Source organism: Hylaeus anthracinus, unplaced genomic scaffold (genome assembly GCF_026225885.1).
Source record: "Hylaeus anthracinus isolate JK02 unplaced genomic scaffold, UHH_iyHylAnth1.0_haploid 11989, whole genome shotgun sequence".
Lineage (NCBI taxonomy): Eukaryota > Metazoa > Arthropoda > Insecta > Hymenoptera > Colletidae > Hylaeus > Hylaeus anthracinus.
Genome location: NW_026534337.1, coordinates 11725413 through 11745252, shown reverse-complemented (window position 1 = coordinate 11745252; position 19840 = coordinate 11725413). Strand labels below are relative to the sequence as shown.

Sequence of the window (19840 nt, the reverse complement as noted above, 5' to 3'; positions counted from 1 at the left end):
TTCCAACGATTATTTCCTTCTACGGAAGATCTAGGTTACAGCGACGACTCTGTAATTGTCGCGTGGTTATCCTCACTCTTTATTTATTTTTTAGGTTCAGTTTCATATAAATTGTACGAGAGTCTAAATACACGTTCGTTCGTGGTCCATCATCGTTGAACGCTAAATACACCAATTGAATATTTAACTTAATGATTAATTCGATAAACTAATATCCGAAATAAATGAATTGATTTTTAATATCCTCTTTGCTATAAACGAACACGTTTTTATTTTGATAATCTGCTATTCCGTTTCGAGGCTAAATCTAGTCTAGATCTACAAACGATCCGCGATCGAAAATGATTCACCTGGAAATATGCATTTCTTTTCTAGTTTAAGTTCTTCTTATTGTCTTGATTGTAAAAAAAAATATCAGTATCTTTGTCTTTCCTCGAGAAAAGATTCTTCTCTTCTATTCACACTAAGCGAAGTAAAAGAAATCACGTAGGTACTAATTACACGATCATACTGTAAATACATCGTAAGTTTAATAACATACCTACTGTTTAAGTGAAACGTGGAACGTGACACGTGAAAACGAACAACGAATGAAACCATACACCGCGGTCCCGATAGTCACGACTATGCCTACTGTGTGGTCACGAATGAATGTTCAGTTTTATCGCCGTTCATTTATACAAAAAAGTCTGTCATTTTAATCCTGTGTTATGTTATATACCTGTGTAATGTAAGTTCGTAAATTGAGATTAATTTTTTTTAACATAAATACCTTTTGTAAATGTAATATAATACAGTCTACGAAATATAGATAATTCTAAGAGTACAAATTCCATTGTCAGCATTGAAGATGTTGATGACACTACAGCTCGGTCTGTATCAAGTCCTTGAGCTTTTCACCGGGTGAGTTAGGTGGTTCGAATTGCAGCAATGATGCTGCATCGGAAAGAAGCCTTTTTTCATCTTCTCCGGGACAAGTGGACAATTCTCGCAAGGCAACAGCCGTGTACAAAGCCAATCTTGCTCCGTATGGGTCCAATAATTTAGTAGTTTCTATGATACGTTTACACAATTCAGGTTTCTTCGGATCATTCGCGGGCAGCATCTGAATCAACGAGTGACTGACGGTGATGCACTGCTGGTGGCCTGGATGCAATAGTGCTGAAAGTCTAAATCGTTAAATAAATAAATATTACATTTAACCACGGATAGATAATAATTTCCACAAAGTTGCTTCGTTAGAAATGGAGAAAAATTATTTTACCGATGAAGAAGATCGAGCATCGCGTTTTTCTTTGCTTGGATCATAACTTCGTCGACGTCCTCCTCCAATTTCCCAGTGAACTGCATCACCTCCGAGGCTGTGAGTACTCCTGGACACGAATTGCAACCCCAATCTGACTCGAAGTCCAATGGATCCTTGGGTAAAATGAGACCGTTGTCTTGAGGGCATATTAAAGTGCCCAGGTGCGTGCCCAATTCCGTTGGGTCGGAGCATCGTACGCAGCGGCAAGAAAAGTATTTTGTCTCTCGAAGATGAGCTCTTCGGGCCATTGTTGCCCACAGGGCGTGCGTGTACATTGTGCTCAGATGGTCACCCCTGAAACAGGTGATGAGATAAGCTACTTTACAATTCGATATTTATGGTATAATGAAAGCAATCCCTGAACAGTTGGCTGAGAAAGATTTAACATAGAGACGACGTACTTTTTTATGAAGCATAACGCCTTCACGGTAATACGAGGTCTTCCTTTATCGTCAAATGCAAAAGTGTGTTTCGTGTTGGCCAGACAAGAGTGCTCCAAGAGGCACGCCGTTTCGTAGATCGCCACCGAGCCTTCGGGTGGTACTGTTTCCAATGCGTTAACGTCTATCAAGCCGCAAATTTTCTCCACTATGCTATTCCCATCGGGACTATCCGGTAGAAAACGTTTAACGTGCCGAACCACGTCCTGAGCCTCGGCATATGCAGTTGTTCCAGGTCCTCGAGAATCCTCGTGGCTCAATAATTTTTCTATAGCTGCCCAAGTCCTGGACTTCTTCCGCCAGAGTATTAACATACGTATCACCAGAAGAACGTCACATCTACGAGAAACATGGTACGTTTCGTATATAAACAGAATTAATAATAAAATTGGCCCGTTGTTATCCAGCATCATCCATACGATTTCACAAACCTGGGAACGATCCTGGCTTTCACCAATAACGAACACTCCAAACCGTGTCTATTCTTGTCAGTAAGACTGGGACAGTGCATCTGGCAAGCAGGCCAAAGGCATATAGTGCACCTCGCGCTGCTGGACATGCATTGTTTACCACAACCCACGCAAACCCTTTGATCGGTGTGCAGAGACGGGCCCCAAACCAGTGGCGATTCTGAGAGGATTACATCGCCAGGGTTCAGATCCCTCGACGCCAGTAAATGGCGTCCTAGTTCAGGGTTCTCGTGGATCTCCCACGCGCGACAGACTGACTTGTGCCTTGGCCAGTCTCGTCGCTGATGATCCTTGCTGCAGTAAACTTGCAGCTTGCAGCCGCTGCACTTGAGGGTTGCATTCGTGGAGTCTCCGCAAATTGGGCAGGTAGTTTCTAATTCCATAGTCTGAACAGACGACTGGACATTCAATCGCTGTGATCTCTAAGACCGGCGACTGATTTGCAACAGAACATTGTAATGTAACGCGAGCATTCGCTTAGTCTGGACGGACTCTTGCGCTCGGTTCGCGCTCGACCGTGCTCCACTGGTCTGTCGGTTTTTTCACGAACCTCTTTGATCGTCTACTTTTCACTGAACCGAGTAGGAAGCATTAAGAGAGAATTCAGCCGAGAGTTGGAAGCGAGCATTCGTGATTCCAAAAACGACCTCGTAATGTAACGCTGGTGCCGAACCGTACAATTCGTGCCGAGCAGTTACATTACAGCGTTCTGTTGCAAATCAGTCGTCGACTTAAAGAGCAGTGGTCAAGGTCATGGTCGATGTCATCTAGCGAGGTCCTTTATATTCATTCTATGTATCACGACCGAACTGAAGCTTTAATTATTTTTTTTTATTGGGGGAAGTCTTCTAAAGACATCCTCGATCTTTAAGAAATTAGTGTTGACAAAGGAAGAACCCTCAGGGGCTGTAGCTATATATGTTATTGTAGCTACAGTACGGGTTTAGCAACCCCGAGGTACCCGAGCTATAGGGAGACTAGAGCTTTTTTTACATTTATATTATTTCTTCTGACAAAGTAACAATAGAATTCGGGCAGACAATACTTGAGGTGTTACATACGTGAAAATTATGTTCACTTCAACGTTAAACTTTATTGTTGCACTAGACTCATAAGTCAGGGATGATCAGTAACAACTCGAGATACGAAGAAACCGTAGGCGAAACTGCATATGGGAATATGTGTATTTATAAATCGAGCTTTTAAGATACCTTCTTAGTCGAGAATTAAAAATAAATTAAAATAAAATATTGAAATAAAAATTAATTTAAAAATGTAACATAAACGCAATTAGTTCCCCTAATGTGATGGAAAGAAATTTAATTATCAGTCGAGGATTAAAAAGAAAATTAATTATACTTACCTAAGAGAAAAATAATGCAAAACTGATTAGGAAAACGATAAAATGAAACAACGCATCGGTTTGCGAGAAATTCTTTTATTAACACTCCATTTTCCGAATGAGAAGAAAATATCGGTAAATGAAATAACAGTGTAGTGCTAGCGAGTAGACTTCTGGTACTGGCATTACGGGGTTCTGAAACCACGGCAGTCTACACGCCGGCAGTTTAATTATAGACGTTCCTATTTTTGACAAATAAAACTATGAGAGACCCACGCCGTAAGAAGCACAGATTTATCGGAGGTAATTGTTATAAACAATTTATTGTCCATTAGCGTACTTAACGTCCACAGAATGTTGATCGATTGAAATTGATAGTTGTGCATGTTACGATAGACAATAATCGCTCACGTTGGAGATTAATTATCTTTACAAGAATATACATTATGGAAGTTATTTGTCCCGATGTTTTTTTATCTACGACAAAACTCAGCACCCTTTTACGCTAACTCTAACGATAATACAACAATTGTATTTACAAAAAAAAATCGATCTAACGGATATACGTGATGAATTATATCGTAGGATTTAAATTTAACGAATGTGCGCCTATTCGTGAAGAAATTAGGAAAAATATTTAAAGTAAAAAAATATCGAAGAGCAATCTCGTTAACCTAGTATAAAATAGTCATAATTAATACGTACAATAATAATTGCTTCTTTAACGACGATACTGTTCATCTAATAATTATTTCTTTTTTAATAATGATCAACATGTATACTACAATAATATAATATTGAGAGTCTCCAAGACAATAATAAACTCTAACCAGAATATTATTTATAAGAAATATAAATATCATGAATCGCTTCACATGTAGCCTCTTATTGATTATTAATTCTTAGAAGAAAGTTAAATGTTTATCTTCTATTCTGTTTAAATCGCACGAAAAACTGGACTATTAGTGTACGTGAATTACATATACGATAATACATATATATACATACGCATTTACATACACATACAATCTGAGCGTATTCAATGGATAGTCTGATCATGACCGTCACGTAGTCACTAGATTTTTCGTCTGTGCATACGCATCCTTCACTACTCCGCGCAGGTTTTGTCGGGCAAGTAGAAACGAACGACAAGGATCAGACCTGAATAATGGCTGTTTAAATAGATTCGAGAATCGAATCCTTTAGTTCGCACTTCGCTTTAGTAAAAAATATATACGAATTAAAGGTGGAAAAGCTATGTATATTTCTACATCATATCGCACTAGACCATTCTTCTATCTCGTCAAGACCCATATCAAAAGTTATAGAATAAAATGATATATGGATTTTTTTTTTATTAATGCATCTTCATTCTTCAAGTCCATCTAAAAAATCCATCATCGCGACGTTTATTAACCTTTAACTTTAATCCAGAGCGCAACACTTTAAATATATTTCTAGAATTGTACCCATTTAACCAACAAAAATATATTACTACAACACCGCGGCAGATGCAAAAATCGCTATCTCTAGTTAAAATCATCACACTTATTTAACATTAAATCTTTGTTATTTAAAAAACTTAAGGTTTTCAACATCTTACAGCGAATTTCGTGTAACACTTTACGTATTCGGGCAGAAAGAATATTCTCATAATTAATATAACCAAAAATATAAAATTATTTTAAGATAAATATATAATGTTAATTGAACGAAAAAAGAAACTGAACTTGTGACAAATCATATTAATTAAATACCGCAGTAACGTAACATATTATCGGTTAAAACTTACTTCGAAAGACTGAGATATAGTTTAATTGAACTATTATGTTACGAATGATCATTTGATAAACGGTACAAAAATCTAGGCGAACCATATAAATTTATTCTAATAACAACCAGGTCACTGTATTAACTATCACGTAACTTAGAAAAATAAATACTTAGAGTTAATTTCTTTTCACTTTCTTCCTTTTTATTTCACGTGTGAAGCGAATTATAAAATAAAATTAATATTTTCGATCCTATTATCAAATAAATACAAACCGATAGAATCGGTAAAATTGGTTAGCGTTCTTTCTTTGTGTTACTTTTAACAGTACCATTGACACTACGCCACGATTTACGAAAACAAATTGAAGATCTTACCAAATGCCAAATGTCTTTACCTGTACATACTAGATTACAAACGATCAAAGATGGCGACTCGTATTCGTTTGGAACGATACCGTCAACGGAAGATTCAAAGAAACTAAATAACGGGAACCAAATTCTTGTTCTATTCGAATCGCGTTGCATTAATGCCTGGTTATTCGCTAATGTATGGTAATATAGAAATAGTCGAGAAGTTATGTAAAATGCTACAAAAACGTCAATGGAATAATGCTCGTGTGCTGCTAAGATGAAAAATATACCAAACATATTGAGCATCCAAGTAAACGTATGTAAAAAATACAGCGGTGTTGGAGTATCTGCAAATAAGAAAGTTATTAACTATCATTTCAACTTGTCGTAAAAGTCTTTTTCAAAATATAATAATGCTTACATTCGGTAATGAAAAAATTTAACATAGTGAGTGCAACAGTATGGCCGCTAAACATATAATCGCCGCAGGTTCTAACACCTTGAATAGACATACCAGCTCCGCGCCATATAACATAAGCCATGGCAATCTTATTGTATAGCTCGACATATGCAGCGCTATTAAACAGAAATGATAATAGATTTCTTATTTTTAATAATTATTTCGGTCGATAGCACGATGTTTATACCTTGTCCAATCTTCAGGTACTGTTCGTGGTTGACACTGTAAATGTGCGCCCGGTACTGACAAGGAAGTAATAAGCATTGTAACGCATCTTAAGAGGAAGACTGTACCAGATAAAGCAAAAAATCTTCGTAATAAGATAAATCTGCAAAGCATATAAACATTTACACACATTTTTAGTACAGTGTAGTTGAAAGTCAAAGAAATACTATAATATACTTTACCTGTATTTGTGAAAAATTAGTACAATGAGCCATATTGCAAACAGTATGGTTCCTGTGACTTCGCACATGTCGAAAGCCCAGGGAATATGTGGCACGTTATCTAAAAATATGTCAGGTAATGGTGGATATTTTTTCATGTCAGGCACTCTATCATGAACAATGACCATCACAAAGGCAGTAATCCACGTAACGATAAACAAATATGCTAAACTAATAAAAGTTTTCCAAATTTCGGGTGGCAAATGGGATGCATGACCATCTTCTGATACCGATGCAGAATAAAATTCATGTTCTATAGAACCTTCGGTATTTAAACCAGTACTAGGCATCTGTAAAGAAATATACACTAATATTATCATATAACTTTAATTAAAATGTACTTAACAAATATATAATTTTTGAGTTTAATCATTTTAATCAGAAAGTGTTCACTTACTTCGTTTTTATGATGGTTATAAAAATTTGATGTAGGAAATAAATCAACGTATCCCAACTCAAATAATACTGCCATGTTATCTCTTTGTACCTGTTTTATACTAATATATAATCTTTTTAGATCCCCAATTTTCTTTATATTCATGCCTTTAGACTTTAAATCATCCTCTTTTAGAGTCAGCAGTACCTTTCCATCAATTTCATGTTCAAGAAATAAATCAATGAATTTTTGATGTCCTGTCTCAATAAGCCAATGTGACACATCGCTTTGAGTCCAATCAGCAATATTTTTAGCAGGCATTGTTTATTTTAATTACAAAGTTATACAAATCCTATATAACAAAACACGAGCAATCTATTTAATATTCAAATGATAATTGCATTACATACAAAATTTATAATATATACACATTAAAAAACATAAAGAATGATCTCACTAGTAGTGTATAAACATTATTTAAAAATGCTAGGAACACTATTGTGTAGTATCAATTATGTTTTTAGGCATTGACAGTAATAATAATAAGGAAAATAAAAACACACTAGTATAATACGTTAAATCTATATATATTGTCTTAATCGAAAATGGTATCGTTTTCACCGATAAATTATTCTTTGTATCTGTTACATTTTACACGTCTAACCTAATTACAGAATATTATTTACCTACCTTAAAAATTTAACACGTGGATTATCAAAGGTAGATATCACAATTTTTTAGTGCGTTTAGTATACATAATGTATGCGTGTAATCAATATCGTATTATCGTTAAACAAAACCATACATTGGCAGTATTCGTAAACAAATCAATCCAGACAAAATCATCAAAATGTCACGAGCACATTTGAACACATTCATCGCCTAATTACTTCGTCAATTCGAGGAAACAAACGCAGATCTTGACACATTTCGTAATTACTTAACGCAACATGAATTCTTAGTCATATCAATTAACGATAAATACTAATAAATTGGTTCGATCGACGGAAAGAAAGGAAATTCTGCATCGGATACAAACGTATACAACATAAATGAAAATCATCTTAAAAGGAAACGTCGGGAAAGATGAATCGCGTTGATTGTAACTTCATTTTCCACAAATATATATATAACGTTAGACGTCAAATACTATTTCTCGCTTTCAATACATTAATTTTCGACTATGTATACACGTAGTGACATTTCACTTCCGTATTGCCTCGGATGTATGTCGTGCCTGAACTTCATTATGCATTTGTGCATAAAATTTTCCTATAACAACAGTGCCAAACAATTTTTCTTTGTTATTGATCTCGGATGAGTGCTCATCCTGAAACGTATAAAGATAACGGACTATAATCAGTAACAATTACTCTTTCTTTGTGACATTTGTATCTGCAGTCTCGATATCTCGATCGATTTCAACCTCGACTTAGGATTTGTTTACAAAGTCGCATTTCAGATGTATCCAGAGAGACCAATGCTCAGTAAACAGCTCTGTGAACGGGTTAGCTTACAAATTTTTCAATTTCAGTCATAGCGATCGCTCCCTGATAGCAACCAATCACTGAACTATAATAAGAGTCGTTTTACAGTGGCGCTATCGGTGGGAAAACGCCCAAGCTTGTAATGAATGTAATTCCTACTGTTGCCGCTAGATCTGGCCAGTTGATTAAAATTAGTGGCGCCATCGGTGGGAAAACGTTCAAGTTTGTAGTGAAAATAGTTCCCGCCATTTCTATAAGATGGCGCCGTCGATATGTTTCAATCAATTATACTTTATTTTTCATAAATGCATATTTGATACGATTCTTTGCTTCGTAACACTACAATATATTACTATAATATATTATTTAAACATTGACCTGCTATTACATAAAGCATAAAATTTTAATGCAGCAATAATTATCGACCCTTTAGTAAGTTTCGCCACCTAATAGCAACAGTGGAAACTATTTTCACTATAAGCTTGGACATTTTACCACGGATGGAGCCACTAATATTAATACCAGTTTTAGTACAGTTCAGTCATTGGCTACTATCAGGGAGCGGTCGCTATGTTTAGGAGCAAAAAATTTGTAAGCTCCACTCGCTCACAGTGCAGCTTAATGAGCGGTAGCCTCTTGGATGCACCCATTACATTCACTTCAAAGCACACGCACGAAGCGTGAGTTCAACACTTCGATCAACTTCGAGAAATCGAGAGAGAAGAGAATTTTGATTCTTTCCTTCTCACTCTTAACAAAGAGGTCCAAGTAAAATCAATTACAATAAATGAATTCCAATACTCCCTGACCTGTATTTACTCTTATAGCCAGAAAATTGTAATCATAAAATAATTATATTCATCGTAGATGTACCCCAGACTGTCAGCCACGATTGTATTTCATTTATCAGCAATTTGGGTCCCAAGTGCGTCGAGAGTGAGAAGGAAAGACTCATTCGTCTTCTTTCTCAGCTTCTCGAACTTGTCCGAAGGGGCTGAGCTCTCATGAACACGTTGTTCGTAATGAGTTTGAATTGGTATGCGCATGTGGGAGAGGGAAATTTTCTTTGAGTCACATCCACGTCCTCGATCTGTCATCACAGATTGATATGACGTTGGCGTTAGTGACGTCGCTGCCGGTTAGAGCGCAGAGGAGGAATTACAGTATAAACTGTCGTATTATCATGCTATGGCGTATCATAGCATCGCATAGGTGCAGGAAAGTAGTCTGTGACTGCACGGTGCGGACGTCATATCATTTGTCAACGGACGTAATTATTTCGATTCTTAACGTGCTCCTCAATTTTCTCTTAACGCGTAGACAGACCATTACACCGACAACGGCAATTGCACATCAGACCTGAACCAACCTGAACTGTTAGGCCGATCGCACACGGTGCAACCGAACCAGTTTCAAACCACTCTGAAACTAGTTGCAAGCGACCGTGAATCCAATTTTTCAGTAGGTAAAACAAAGAGCGCAAACGGTTTGCAACACTAATTTCAAATCGGTTGCGCCGTGTGCGATCGGCCTTAGGCATTCTTGTGCTGAGTTGGCAGTCTTGACAACTCTCTAACTGTACTGTATATCAGATGGTACCGTGAACCGTGAATTCAAAGTGGTGTTTAGTAATGAATGTACTTAAGCGATATACTTAAATATTATTACTTAATGAGCTATGAGTGGCCAAAAATTTCAATATGACGAAAGTGGCGGGACATTTTTCTATTTTTTGCTATCGTTTCTGGCGCTTCTCTTGATACCTGGAACGTATTACCTTTGGCCACGTTGCCCGAAGCAAGGTTAGATTTCTATTATTCTATTTGGTTTAACATAGAAATTAAATGACATTGCCATCAAGTTCCGTAATTCTTAATATTTCCCCCCAATTTGAAGAATTTCGACTTGTTTTATGCTTCCTTCTGCCAATATGCAAACCCGCTCCATAATGTTGTGACAGAAGACTAATCATCTCTTAATTGTGAATATCCCGTTAGTAATTTACTAATAATCTCGCTAAGAACGAACAGTATTTGAAATATTCGTACACAAAGAAAACGTTATCGAAATATTCGATGCTCATGGACGTACGAACTTTTCATTTGGTGTTCATTTATATATTTAAAAAATATATGCGACTAATACATATGTACAATGTTTTACGAACAACTTTGACTCCCCTCTAATTTACACCTATTAGCAGTACGTTTTAACAATTGATGTAAAAAATTATTTGATTAAGTTTGCAACACTATACAATGCACTATAAAAATGATTTTACTCCAAATAAACGAAAAATTCTAAAAGATTCTATACGTTGAAGTTCTTGTTTAAATAATTTCAAGTCGTGACGATTTAAAAAATTGGTCAATCTCTTTTAAATCAATAGAAATTTTATAACAAGTTTATACTTTAATAAAGCGTTACATAAAATACACATAAAAAAATTAACCTTGGACATGATTGTTATCTGTAATTAGATCCTGATCAAGAGGCAAAAGAGTGTCAGTGCGATGGATGTAAAAAGAAAAAGATTATCCTGCAACTTAACGAACCTTGGAAAGAAACCAAAGCATTGTTCACGTAAGATAATGTTTAGTGTGTTGCTGCTTTTATATATAAATTATAAAGCTTTCTTTTAATATTACTATATCGTTATAGAAAATTCCTTATTATCCTTGGATGGGTAATCCTTATTTTTCTGGCATATAAAGTATCACAATTTGATTATGAAATGGCCAATTTTGATCCATTTGAAATACTTGGAGTATCTGCTGTAAGTGTATTAGATACAGAAGTATTTCATTTATACAGAGACACATGTATTGATAATATTATGATTATTTATAGGGTTCATCACAGAGTGACATTAAAAAAGCTTATCGTAAACTGTCTTTGATTCTCCATCCAGATAAAGAGACTGGAAATGAAAAAGCATTTATGAAACTAACCAAAGGTTCGAATTAAGATAAAATATTGTAGAATATATAAATCACTAACAGATATGCGCTTTTATACTAGCAGTTAGTTATATAACAATTTAAATATATATCTCTAATTTGTAATAATGCCATTATAAAAATAATATCAACTGTAGATATTAATATCTTTGGTTGCTATTAAAAAGTAATAATATTCTCCTCCATATTAATAGCTTATCAAGCATTAACGGACGATGAAGCACGCAAAAATTGGGAGAAATATGGAAATCCAGATGGTCCACGAGCAATGAGCTTTGGTATAGCCTTACCATCCTGGATCGTTGAAAAAGAAAATTCTGTATGGGTTTTGGGATTATATTCCTTGGTATTCATGTTTGCTTTACCAACTGTTGTTGGAATGTGGTGGTATAAGAGTATTCGTTACACCGGTGATCAAGTAAATACACAACTAATTTTAAAAGACGACTTAACATTCATTGAAAAAAAAAAACAGATTGAATTATTTTATCATTTGTTCTTAGGTTCTATTAGCAACTTCTGAAATGTATTCTGTCTTCTTTATTAAAACATCTTCAATGTCCCTGAAAAGAGTCATCATGATTTTAGCTGCTTCTTTTGAATTTTATAAAAAACAAAATGCAGAAATAGTTGAAAGGCATACAGATAGCGAGGAAGTTTATTGGGTAAGATATAGTTTACGACATTTTAGTGAATTTTAATTGTTTCATACAAATTTTGTACAGTTTGTACACTTTGTTACTTCCAGCTCATCAAACAGTTACCTCAGTTAGGAGCAAAAAATAAGGAAGGTCCATTGTGTAACTCATATTCAATTAAAGCTAGGGCTTTACTTCATGCACATTTGTTTCGTATACCATTAAATCCAGAAACATTAGACAAAGATAGGCAGTACATAGTGAAAAAGTGTCCATATTTAATTCAAGGAATGGTAACTACTGTTAATCGAGTGATTTTATTAGCTTATGCTAAAAGAGGTAAATGAGTATGCTTTACAAACTACGAATTTTTTTCTGTTTGTATAAAATGCTTTTATACACTAAATATGGTATAATCAATATAGATTTTAATGTTTTTTTCATTCAGTTTCACGTTTACCAAGTATAAAAACGGTGGAAAATTGTATGAAACTATGTCCAATGATAGTACAAGGTTTTTGGGAATTTAAAAATCCTCTTTTACAATTACCACATATAACCGAAGATAATTTAAAATGTTTCTTAGCAAAAAAGGTATGATGTGAATATAATTTTATATGTAAACATTCTATATCATATTTAATTATATTGTATTTAGAAGCTGTTGTAGTAATTAGATTTTATTATTAGCATCAAATCAAAAGTCTTCAACAATTTGCACAATTGAAAGGAGAAGAAAGAAGACTGATCCTTAGAAATTTATCAGATAGCCACTATGAAGATGTTATGAAAGTTCTTGGAAGTATGCCATACATAGAATTTAAAGTACGATCCGAAGGTAAAATATGTTTAATATTTAGTCCAACATAAATTTTCTCTATATTAACATATAAAAAATTGTTCGATCTAAACATGACTACCAATTTTGCTAATGCAGTAATTGACGACGAAAATCCAACGGTTTATACTGCTGGTGCTATTGTGACCGTAACAGTATCGTTAACTCGCAAGGATATGAAACATTTATTTGGAGACGATACTGTCAAGGAACAAGTAATGATCGATGACAGTAAAGTAGGTACCGAACCTACCGATGAAGTGTCAGAGGAGCAAACACAATCTGTTAAGAAGCCAGCATGGCTTAGACAGAGGAAAGGTCAGAAAAAATCCCATAAAAAAGGCACTAGTAAAAAATCTACTTCTATAAAAAATGCACAGACACAGTCCCAGTCTGGCAATAATAATGCTCAACAAACAAATACTCCTAATTCAAAGAAAAAAGAAGATAAAGTAGAGAAAGAGTCTTCCAAAGATAAATCGTCAGATGTTAGCGATAGCGATGTTGACAGTGATAGAAGCGACGACGATGACAGTCATGATAAAAAGGATGTAACTATCGATGATGATGATGATGATACAGAATGGGAAAGGTAAAATATTGCTTTTGTGTTGCATTACTATTTGTAACATTAATTGTTATTACCGACATTATTACTTTCAATATTCGTCAACATTTTTATAAATAGGTTTCAACAAAAAATTTCAAAGAGAGAAAAAGTTCTCGAGGGAAGAAGTAATTTATCACATGAAGTGCATTGTCCACTATTTCCAGATGTTAAACAGGAATACTGGTGGGTTTACATCTGTGATCGTAAAAGTCAAACTTTACTGACACCGCCTATTTATGTCACATCATTAGCACATTTTGAAGAAGTTCAGTTAAAATTTACAGCACCACGATGGCCAGGTGTTTATACATTTACTGTATGTTTACGTAGTGATTCTTATCTTGGCTTTGATCAAGCTCAAAATATTAAGGTATGCAAAGACATTCATTTCGTCTCACAAAACAAATTTAATTTTCTGGAATTCACATTACCATATCGTAATTATAAAAATCTCCTGCAGTTGGATGTGAAAGAAGCACCAGAAATACCTAGAGAACATCCTCAATGGGACATTTCTGACGACGAAACTGCAGAAGACATTGATGCAGCTGATGAACATTCCGAGTTCACAACCGACGAAGATATCAGTGACAATGAGTAATATCTATTTCTCTTGTGAGATTAGACAAATAGATATTTAAAAAATTCGCGTTTTTTCCTCTTTTTTTACTTATCAAGTTAATGTACAATGAACTTTTATACGTGGAATTGCATAATCGTTGATGTATGTGGACAATCTAGCAAAATAGTATGGTGTGTAAAGATTTCTCAACGAAGAGAAAGTAACGGTAAATAAAAATCATAATATTTATTTTAACATTGTTGTTTAATCCTCAGTTTAGGATGTGTATACAATTTTTTAATAAAATATACCAAAATATAAAACACGAATTTTTTCGTAATTATTAACCGTTTCAATATTTAGAATTTAACAAAATATTAAATGGTAATCTTAAACAGAACTATTCATTTTTATACGAGTGAAAGCAGAGTGAAAACATTTCTGTAATACATGTTCATTCAACCATACGATTTTTTGTTAAATGTAAAGGATAAAACATACTAATGCTGTTCTACTATGGAGTAGTCAATGCCTTATTTCTGCCATAAACACAATGAATCTTAAAATATCGATCGTTTATTTTGTAAGTATACTTTATATAAAAAGTAGTAATACATATATATACATTCTCGTAACTACGCGTTACTAATAAATTTTGTTATAGATACTAAACAAACGTATGTTCATATATTTGTTCCTATACATCGTATTCAGTGCTATTTCTAAAGGAGGTAAGTTCAGTAATATCTAAAATATATTCTTTGTATTCGATATTTTACATGTATTTTTCTGAGACATATCAAGAGTGTCAATCTAGAAAAGCACCTTTACATAATGCGTATAAATTAAAAGCTATTCGCATGCCTTTCTATATAATATGACACCCTCGATATATTATTTACAGTTTATTAAGAATACAACAGTAAATCAAGACTGACAAATGCTATAACTATACTTTAATTGTACATATCACACATGTATTTGTATATATACATTTAGATCTATATATATACACAACAAAGAAAGAATTAAATTTGTAATCTAACCTCAAAAATTACAATCTTCCGCAGATTCCTTAACCTCATCTAATGATACTCGGTGGAAAATGAAACAGAAGAGTAGTATGAATGGACCCACTTACACATTTCTTAAAACAGATAAACATGCGAATATCAAGTGGGGTGTACGATATTATATTCCAAGGCAACTAAACATACCAACATATACTGAAAATATTGATTAATGAATTTTTGACATTGTTATCACAGCTCTAAACTAACCACCTCCATGTATTTCTTTTGTAACTCTATCAAAAAGTGATTTAATCTGTAAAAATAAAGAGAAAAGTAGCTCTATTATTATCGTTTACATATAGTATTTGAATTACAATTTGTAATGAAAAATTCGATTGCACTTACGTATGACGTAACACTAAATTGTCATATATTAAATCATTTTCTTCATCTGTAGTTTCATTAGGTTTAACAACAGGAACATTTGAAAGCTGCTTATCAGTTAATTCATTCGACATTTTGATATCATTATTACCCAAAGTAGTTAGCATTTCATTGTGTACGGCAACGGATGTGTTTAAGTATGCTTCCTTGTTAGAAATGTGAGGTATATTACTAAAAGTGCAGTTTGTTACATTTTGAAGTTTTTCGTGATATACTGTCGTCATAACTGCGACCGAATCAAAAATTCTTTCCAATGTTAACAATTCAACTTCTAATTTTGCCATGCGTCTAAAAGAAATAATTTTAATCTAACATAAAGTAGTTATAATTAAATATCAAGTATAAATCAATTCATACATATACATACTTTATTATCTCAGAAATATTTTCATTATTAAATTGTGCTTCTAGTACTTTTAAAAATTCAAAGATTAATTTTACCATTTCTGTTGGTCTTACACCTTTATGAGATTTTTCATTCTTACACTGCTCAAATATTTTGACTGCCTTGTCGTACCTACAAATTATCAAAATGTAAAGCAGTTTTCACTAAACGATATTTAAAACTGTGTAAGAGATAACATTCACTTACAATTGCGATACATTTTTAACACAATCAATACTCTCAGCTTTATTTTTTAATTCATTACTTTCTCGTATTAACGGATTGAATTTTAATTTGATTTGATCAGTAGCCTTAGCAAGTTTAGTAATTTTTTCAAATTTAATTTCTAAAGCCTCTATCTTTTTTTTATTTACGAATTCCCTTTCCCATTCTGTACGAATTGTGGATAATTCCCTCAAAAGAGCATTTATACTTGTTAATGCATTTGTTATGTTTTTATCGAATATATTATGTCTTGAAACTAATAAATCCCTGAAATTTTACATTATCGGAGTTCATTAAGCAGAAAAAATAAACTTTTAAGAATAAAAATGTATGATGCACTTACACTTTTATAGTCAAAGCAAAAATATATAGTTGAAACAGATGTACTTCTTGCGAGGTAAAAAATATTGCTGCGCGATAATAATCTTTCAATGTTTCAAAATCCAATTGATCTCTCGATAATTCTATCATTTTCTGAACTAATATAGGAATATCTGGTACATGTGTATTTCCCATCAAAGTACTTCCACTTTCAAAGACAAACATAACTGGATCCTAAAGTATAATTATTAACTTAAGTGGAAAAAAAATATGAAATAAGTTATCTGATATAAATTTTCTATTGTTTTAAGAAAATAAATTGATACTGTAATAAATGCAAAAATTTATTCAGTACTACTTTATACCTTGGAAATTTGAGACAAAACTGATGTCCCATTTATGAGAACTTTACCAAAGTAATTTGTTAAAATTTGTTGATTTACTGGTATATTATCATCTTTTTCAATCATAGATTGAATATCCATGACAGTAGTACTGTCAGCTACTTCATATGCATTAAGTTTATATCTCGATGCGGAAAATACATATACTATCTATAAAAATAAAATATATGAGTAATGACAATATTTAAACTATAAGATGGTAAAAGATTCGGTTGCTTTTTCTTCATAGAAGAATTTTTGTATTAACATAACGAAAATGCAAAATATACCTGTTTGGATAAAATGGTATTAAGTAATTTAAATACTACGAGTTGCATCTCTCCATTTTCATCACACTGTTTTCCTCTTTTCCTTGGATCCCATTGTAACACCACTCTAAACCACTCTACCAGTTTATTTTTGAGGCATCTGACATAGATTCAGTTTAAGATTGAATTAAATTACTCAATTATTATACCTTTACTTAATTAGTCCTAAATGTATTCTAAAAGTTGATACAAATTCTGCAACATTACCTTGACAGTTTAGTAAGATCAGTAATATTTTCACTAAAAACTACTTTTCCATCCGACTCAAAGGCACAAATGTCATTATCACTTTTATTTTTAATATATTGCATCCTATATAAATACAAATTAATTAATATTAAATGATTTCCTTATTTCATCGTGATTATATAACATACCACATCATAGTATGTTGCATCTTTGGGAAAAATGGTCTTGTACCAGTGACAAGTTCATAGAAAAAAATGCCTAAACTCCAATAATCCACAGAACAACTATATTTCTGTTTCCAAAGGAGCTCTGGAGCTACATAATTTAATGTGCCTACAATAGATGCAGATATACTAGCTTCACCAAGTTCTTTTGCATATCCAAGATCTATTAATTTGTATGAAATCTGAAACATATTCTCTATGTATGTTTTGTGTCTACTCACATTATCATACTACTCACATTATCATGTTCATCTTGCAAAACTATATTTTCAGGTTTCAAGTCACGATGTGTAATATTTTTAGAATGTAAATATTCTACAGCTGAAGAAATATCCTTCATTACATTAATTGCTTCTTTTTCGCTAATACCACAGCAATTTTCTATATTATTTAAAACCTGCAATATAATAAAACATCAACAACATAAATACATATTCTTATTACATTAAATAGAAAAGATAGTAAATTCTGAAACTTACCTTTCTAAGATCACCTTTCCGACAAAATTCCATGCATAATATTGGCAACTTTATATTTTCATCTGGATATCTAAATGGTAACTCTAATGATTTTATAATATTTTTATGATTCAAGTGTTTCATTATCTCTACTTCCTTGACCCATCTGTTTTGTTGTGAAACTGATAAATGTTCGATATTCCATTTACATTTCTTGATTGCTATAATTTACAGAATATTGGGTTACAATTTTATAGGGACTTTATGATATTTGAATAATTATACTGCTAGTATATGTTGCAAAATTAAATAGTAAATATAACATACCAAGTTTTTTATCACTTGTGTGAACCCAAAGTTCAACAATACCAAATCCTCCAGTACCAAGAATTTTATTTAATCTCCAACCATCAACTAAAACTGGTGTAGCAGTCATGTTAAATGTGTTTACTAACAATAACAGATACTCGAATTATAAAACAACATGTCAGATCGTGAACTATTTAATTTATTAAGAACTATTATAAACGTCACATTTTATTCTGTTATCATATACACTAGTTGTGGAAGAAAAACAAATTCATGTCACAAGTTTGCTCCACTATAATCTAAATAATGATTACAACTTGTAAAAGTGTATGCATTTATGAAAAATAAAGTATAATTGATTGAAACATATTGACGGCGCCGTCTTATAGAAACAGCGGGAACTATTTTGACTACAAACTTGAGCGTTTTCCCACCGATGGCGCCACCAATATTATTCAACTCGCCATCTAGCGGCAACAGTTTGAATTATATTAATTACAAACTTGTGCGGTTTCCCACCGATGGCGCCACTGGTATTAAAACCAGTAATTAATATAGTTCATGATTGGTTGCTACCAGGGAGTGGAAGTGGGAAGAATGAATGTAATATGTTAAAAACAAGTCAACTATGGGTATCTTGATTTGTATTTATTTCTTACTAATTAAGATACATCACGGAAACATCACGGAACATATACATTATAGAGACATTTTTCGTCAGGCAACTGCAACCGCATCTTCAGCTACAGCTCCAGCTTCACCTTCAACTGACACTTCAACTTCACCTGCACCTGCACCTGCAAATACAAATGCATACTGCAATTCAGTTTCTCGGTAATTTTTTTCAATAATTCTCATTTCATTTACCTGTAATATAATTTCACATTACATTTTCTACCTAATTCCACGTAATCTCCCAATAAATATCCTTCCATTTTTCTTTTATTTCCCTCCATTTTCATTCCATTTACACATGTCCCTTTAATATTCCTCCATTTCCTGGCATATTTCCCTTTAGTTTCCTTCAATTACCTTACACATGTCCCTTTAATTTTCCTCCATTACCTTACACATGTCCCTTTAGTTTCCCTCCATTTCCTGGTATATATCCCTTTACTTCGTGGTACATTACCGTACAATTTCCCCTCACTTCTGTGATATTTCCCTATAATTTCGCCTCATATCTGTGATATTTCCTGATTTAACAATGTTGCGAATTGCTTCTCTCGGAACTACAACAATGTTGCAAGTTCAACAAAGTCGCAAATCGCTCAACACGGAATTCAACAAAGTTGCAAATCGCTCCACACAGAATTCAACAAAGTTGCAAATCGCTCCACGCGGAATTCAACAAAGTTGCAAATTGCTCCACACGGAATTCAACAAAGTTGCAAATCGCTCCACGCGGAATTCAACAAAGTTGCAAATTCAACAAAGTTGCAAATCGCTCCACGCGGAATTCAACAAAGTTGCAAATTCAACAAAGTTGCAAATCGCTTCA

General features: G+C 33.4%; 4 protein-coding genes across 6 annotated transcripts; 1 reads left to right on the top strand and 3 right to left on the bottom strand.

Moving 5' to 3' along the window:
* Positions 1–851: 851 nt before the first annotated feature.
* On the bottom strand, positions 852–3722 carry LOC128888240 (SET domain-containing protein SmydA-8-like). The gene is made up of 5 exons (XM_054144951.1): positions 3580–3722; positions 2178–2602; positions 1708–2085; positions 1265–1600; positions 852–1169 (listed from the first exon to the last, which is right to left on the bottom strand). The coding sequence occupies exons 2-5, from the start codon at positions 2597–2599 to the stop codon at positions 863–865; spliced, it is 1443 nt and encodes a 480-aa protein (XP_054000926.1). The 5' UTR covers positions 2600–2602; positions 3580–3722; the 3' UTR covers positions 852–862.
* A 655-nt stretch (positions 3723–4377) lies between these two features.
* LOC128888241 (ceramide phosphoethanolamine synthase) lies at positions 4378–8545 on the bottom strand. Of its 2 annotated transcripts, XM_054144953.1 has the most exons (7): positions 8338–8545; positions 7655–8236; positions 6986–7316; positions 6550–6878; positions 6330–6470; positions 6104–6258; positions 4378–6029 (listed from the first exon to the last, which is right to left on the bottom strand). In XM_054144953.1, the coding sequence occupies exons 3-7, from the start codon at positions 7283–7285 to the stop codon at positions 5626–5628; spliced, it is 1329 nt and encodes a 442-aa protein (XP_054000928.1). In that variant the 5' UTR covers positions 7286–7316; positions 7655–8236; positions 8338–8545; the 3' UTR covers positions 4378–5625. The 2 variants fall into 2 exon arrangements, with proteins under 2 accessions (XP_054000928.1, XP_054000927.1); XM_054144952.1 differs by having other exon boundaries at positions 7655–8545.
* A 1051-nt stretch (positions 8546–9596) lies between these two features.
* On the top strand, positions 9597–14388 carry LOC128888253 (translocation protein SEC63 homolog). Of its 2 annotated transcripts, none has more exons than XM_054144974.1 (13): positions 9597–9912; positions 10044–10253; positions 10932–11034; positions 11113–11227; positions 11302–11407; positions 11606–11829; positions 11915–12076; positions 12160–12388; positions 12498–12643; positions 12740–12887; positions 12987–13479; positions 13576–13867; positions 13958–14388. In XM_054144974.1, the coding sequence occupies exons 2-13, from the start codon at positions 10130–10132 to the stop codon at positions 14096–14098; spliced, it is 2283 nt and encodes a 760-aa protein (XP_054000949.1). In that variant the 5' UTR covers positions 9597–9912; positions 10044–10129; the 3' UTR covers positions 14099–14388. The 2 variants fall into 2 exon arrangements, with proteins under 2 accessions (XP_054000949.1, XP_054000950.1); XM_054144975.1 differs by having other exon boundaries at positions 9597–9916.
* Positions 14389–14613: 225 nt separating this feature from the next.
* LOC128888254 (inhibitor of nuclear factor kappa-B kinase subunit alpha-like) lies at positions 14614–18707 on the bottom strand. The gene is made up of 12 exons (XM_054144976.1): positions 18358–18707; positions 18052–18251; positions 17811–17969; positions 17537–17754; positions 17367–17471; positions 17121–17259; positions 16813–17001; positions 16470–16681; positions 16109–16393; positions 15884–16033; positions 15478–15804; positions 14614–15385 (listed from the first exon to the last, which is right to left on the bottom strand). The coding sequence occupies exons 1-12, from the start codon at positions 18464–18466 to the stop codon at positions 15322–15324; spliced, it is 2157 nt and encodes a 718-aa protein (XP_054000951.1). The 5' UTR covers positions 18467–18707; the 3' UTR covers positions 14614–15321.
* Between the last annotated feature and the right edge of the window lie 1133 nt (positions 18708–19840).

Bases quoted from the DNA above. Each gene is read 5' to 3' on its own strand.
- LOC128888241 (XM_054144952.1), bottom strand. From the start codon at position 7,285: ATGCCTGCTAAAAATATTGCTGATTGGACTCAAAGCGATGTGTCACAT. The intron at 6,471-6,549 runs GTAAAGTATATT...TATGCTTTGCAG, and splicing joins CTAATTTTTCACAAATACAG to ATTTATCTTATTACGAAGAT. The intron at 6,030-6,103 runs GTAAGCATTATT...TCTTATTTGCAG, and splicing joins AAATTTTTTCATTACCGAAT to ATACTCCAACACCGCTGTAT.
- LOC128888253 (XM_054144974.1), top strand. From the start codon at position 10,130: ATGAGTGGCCAAAAATTTCAATATGACGAAAGTGGCGGGACATTTTTC. The intron at 10,254-10,931 runs GTTAGATTTCTA...ATCTGTAATTAG, and splicing joins GCCACGTTGCCCGAAGCAAG to ATCCTGATCAAGAGGCAAAA. The intron at 11,408-11,605 runs GTTCGAATTAAG...CCATATTAATAG, and splicing joins ATTTATGAAACTAACCAAAG to CTTATCAAGCATTAACGGAC.
- LOC128888254 (XM_054144976.1), bottom strand. From the start codon at position 18,466: ATGACTGCTACACCAGTTTTAGTTGATGGTTGGAGATTAAATAAAATT. The intron at 16,682-16,812 runs GTATAAAGTAGT...ATTATACTTTAG, and splicing joins TTTTGTCTCAAATTTCCAAG to GATCCAGTTATGTTTGTCTT. The intron at 15,386-15,477 runs GTAAGTGCAATC...TTATTTTTACAG, and splicing joins AATTTAGTGTTACGTCATAC to ATTAAATCACTTTTTGATAG.
- LOC128888240 (XM_054144951.1), bottom strand. From the start codon at position 2,599: ATGGAATTAGAAACTACCTGCCCAATTTGCGGAGACTCCACGAATGCA. The intron at 2,086-2,177 runs GTTTGTGAAATC...TGTTTCTCGTAG, and splicing joins AAAGCCAGGATCGTTCCCAG to ATGTGACGTTCTTCTGGTGA. The intron at 1,170-1,264 runs GTAAAATAATTT...TTAACGATTTAG, and splicing joins ATGCTCGATCTTCTTCATCG to ACTTTCAGCACTATTGCATC.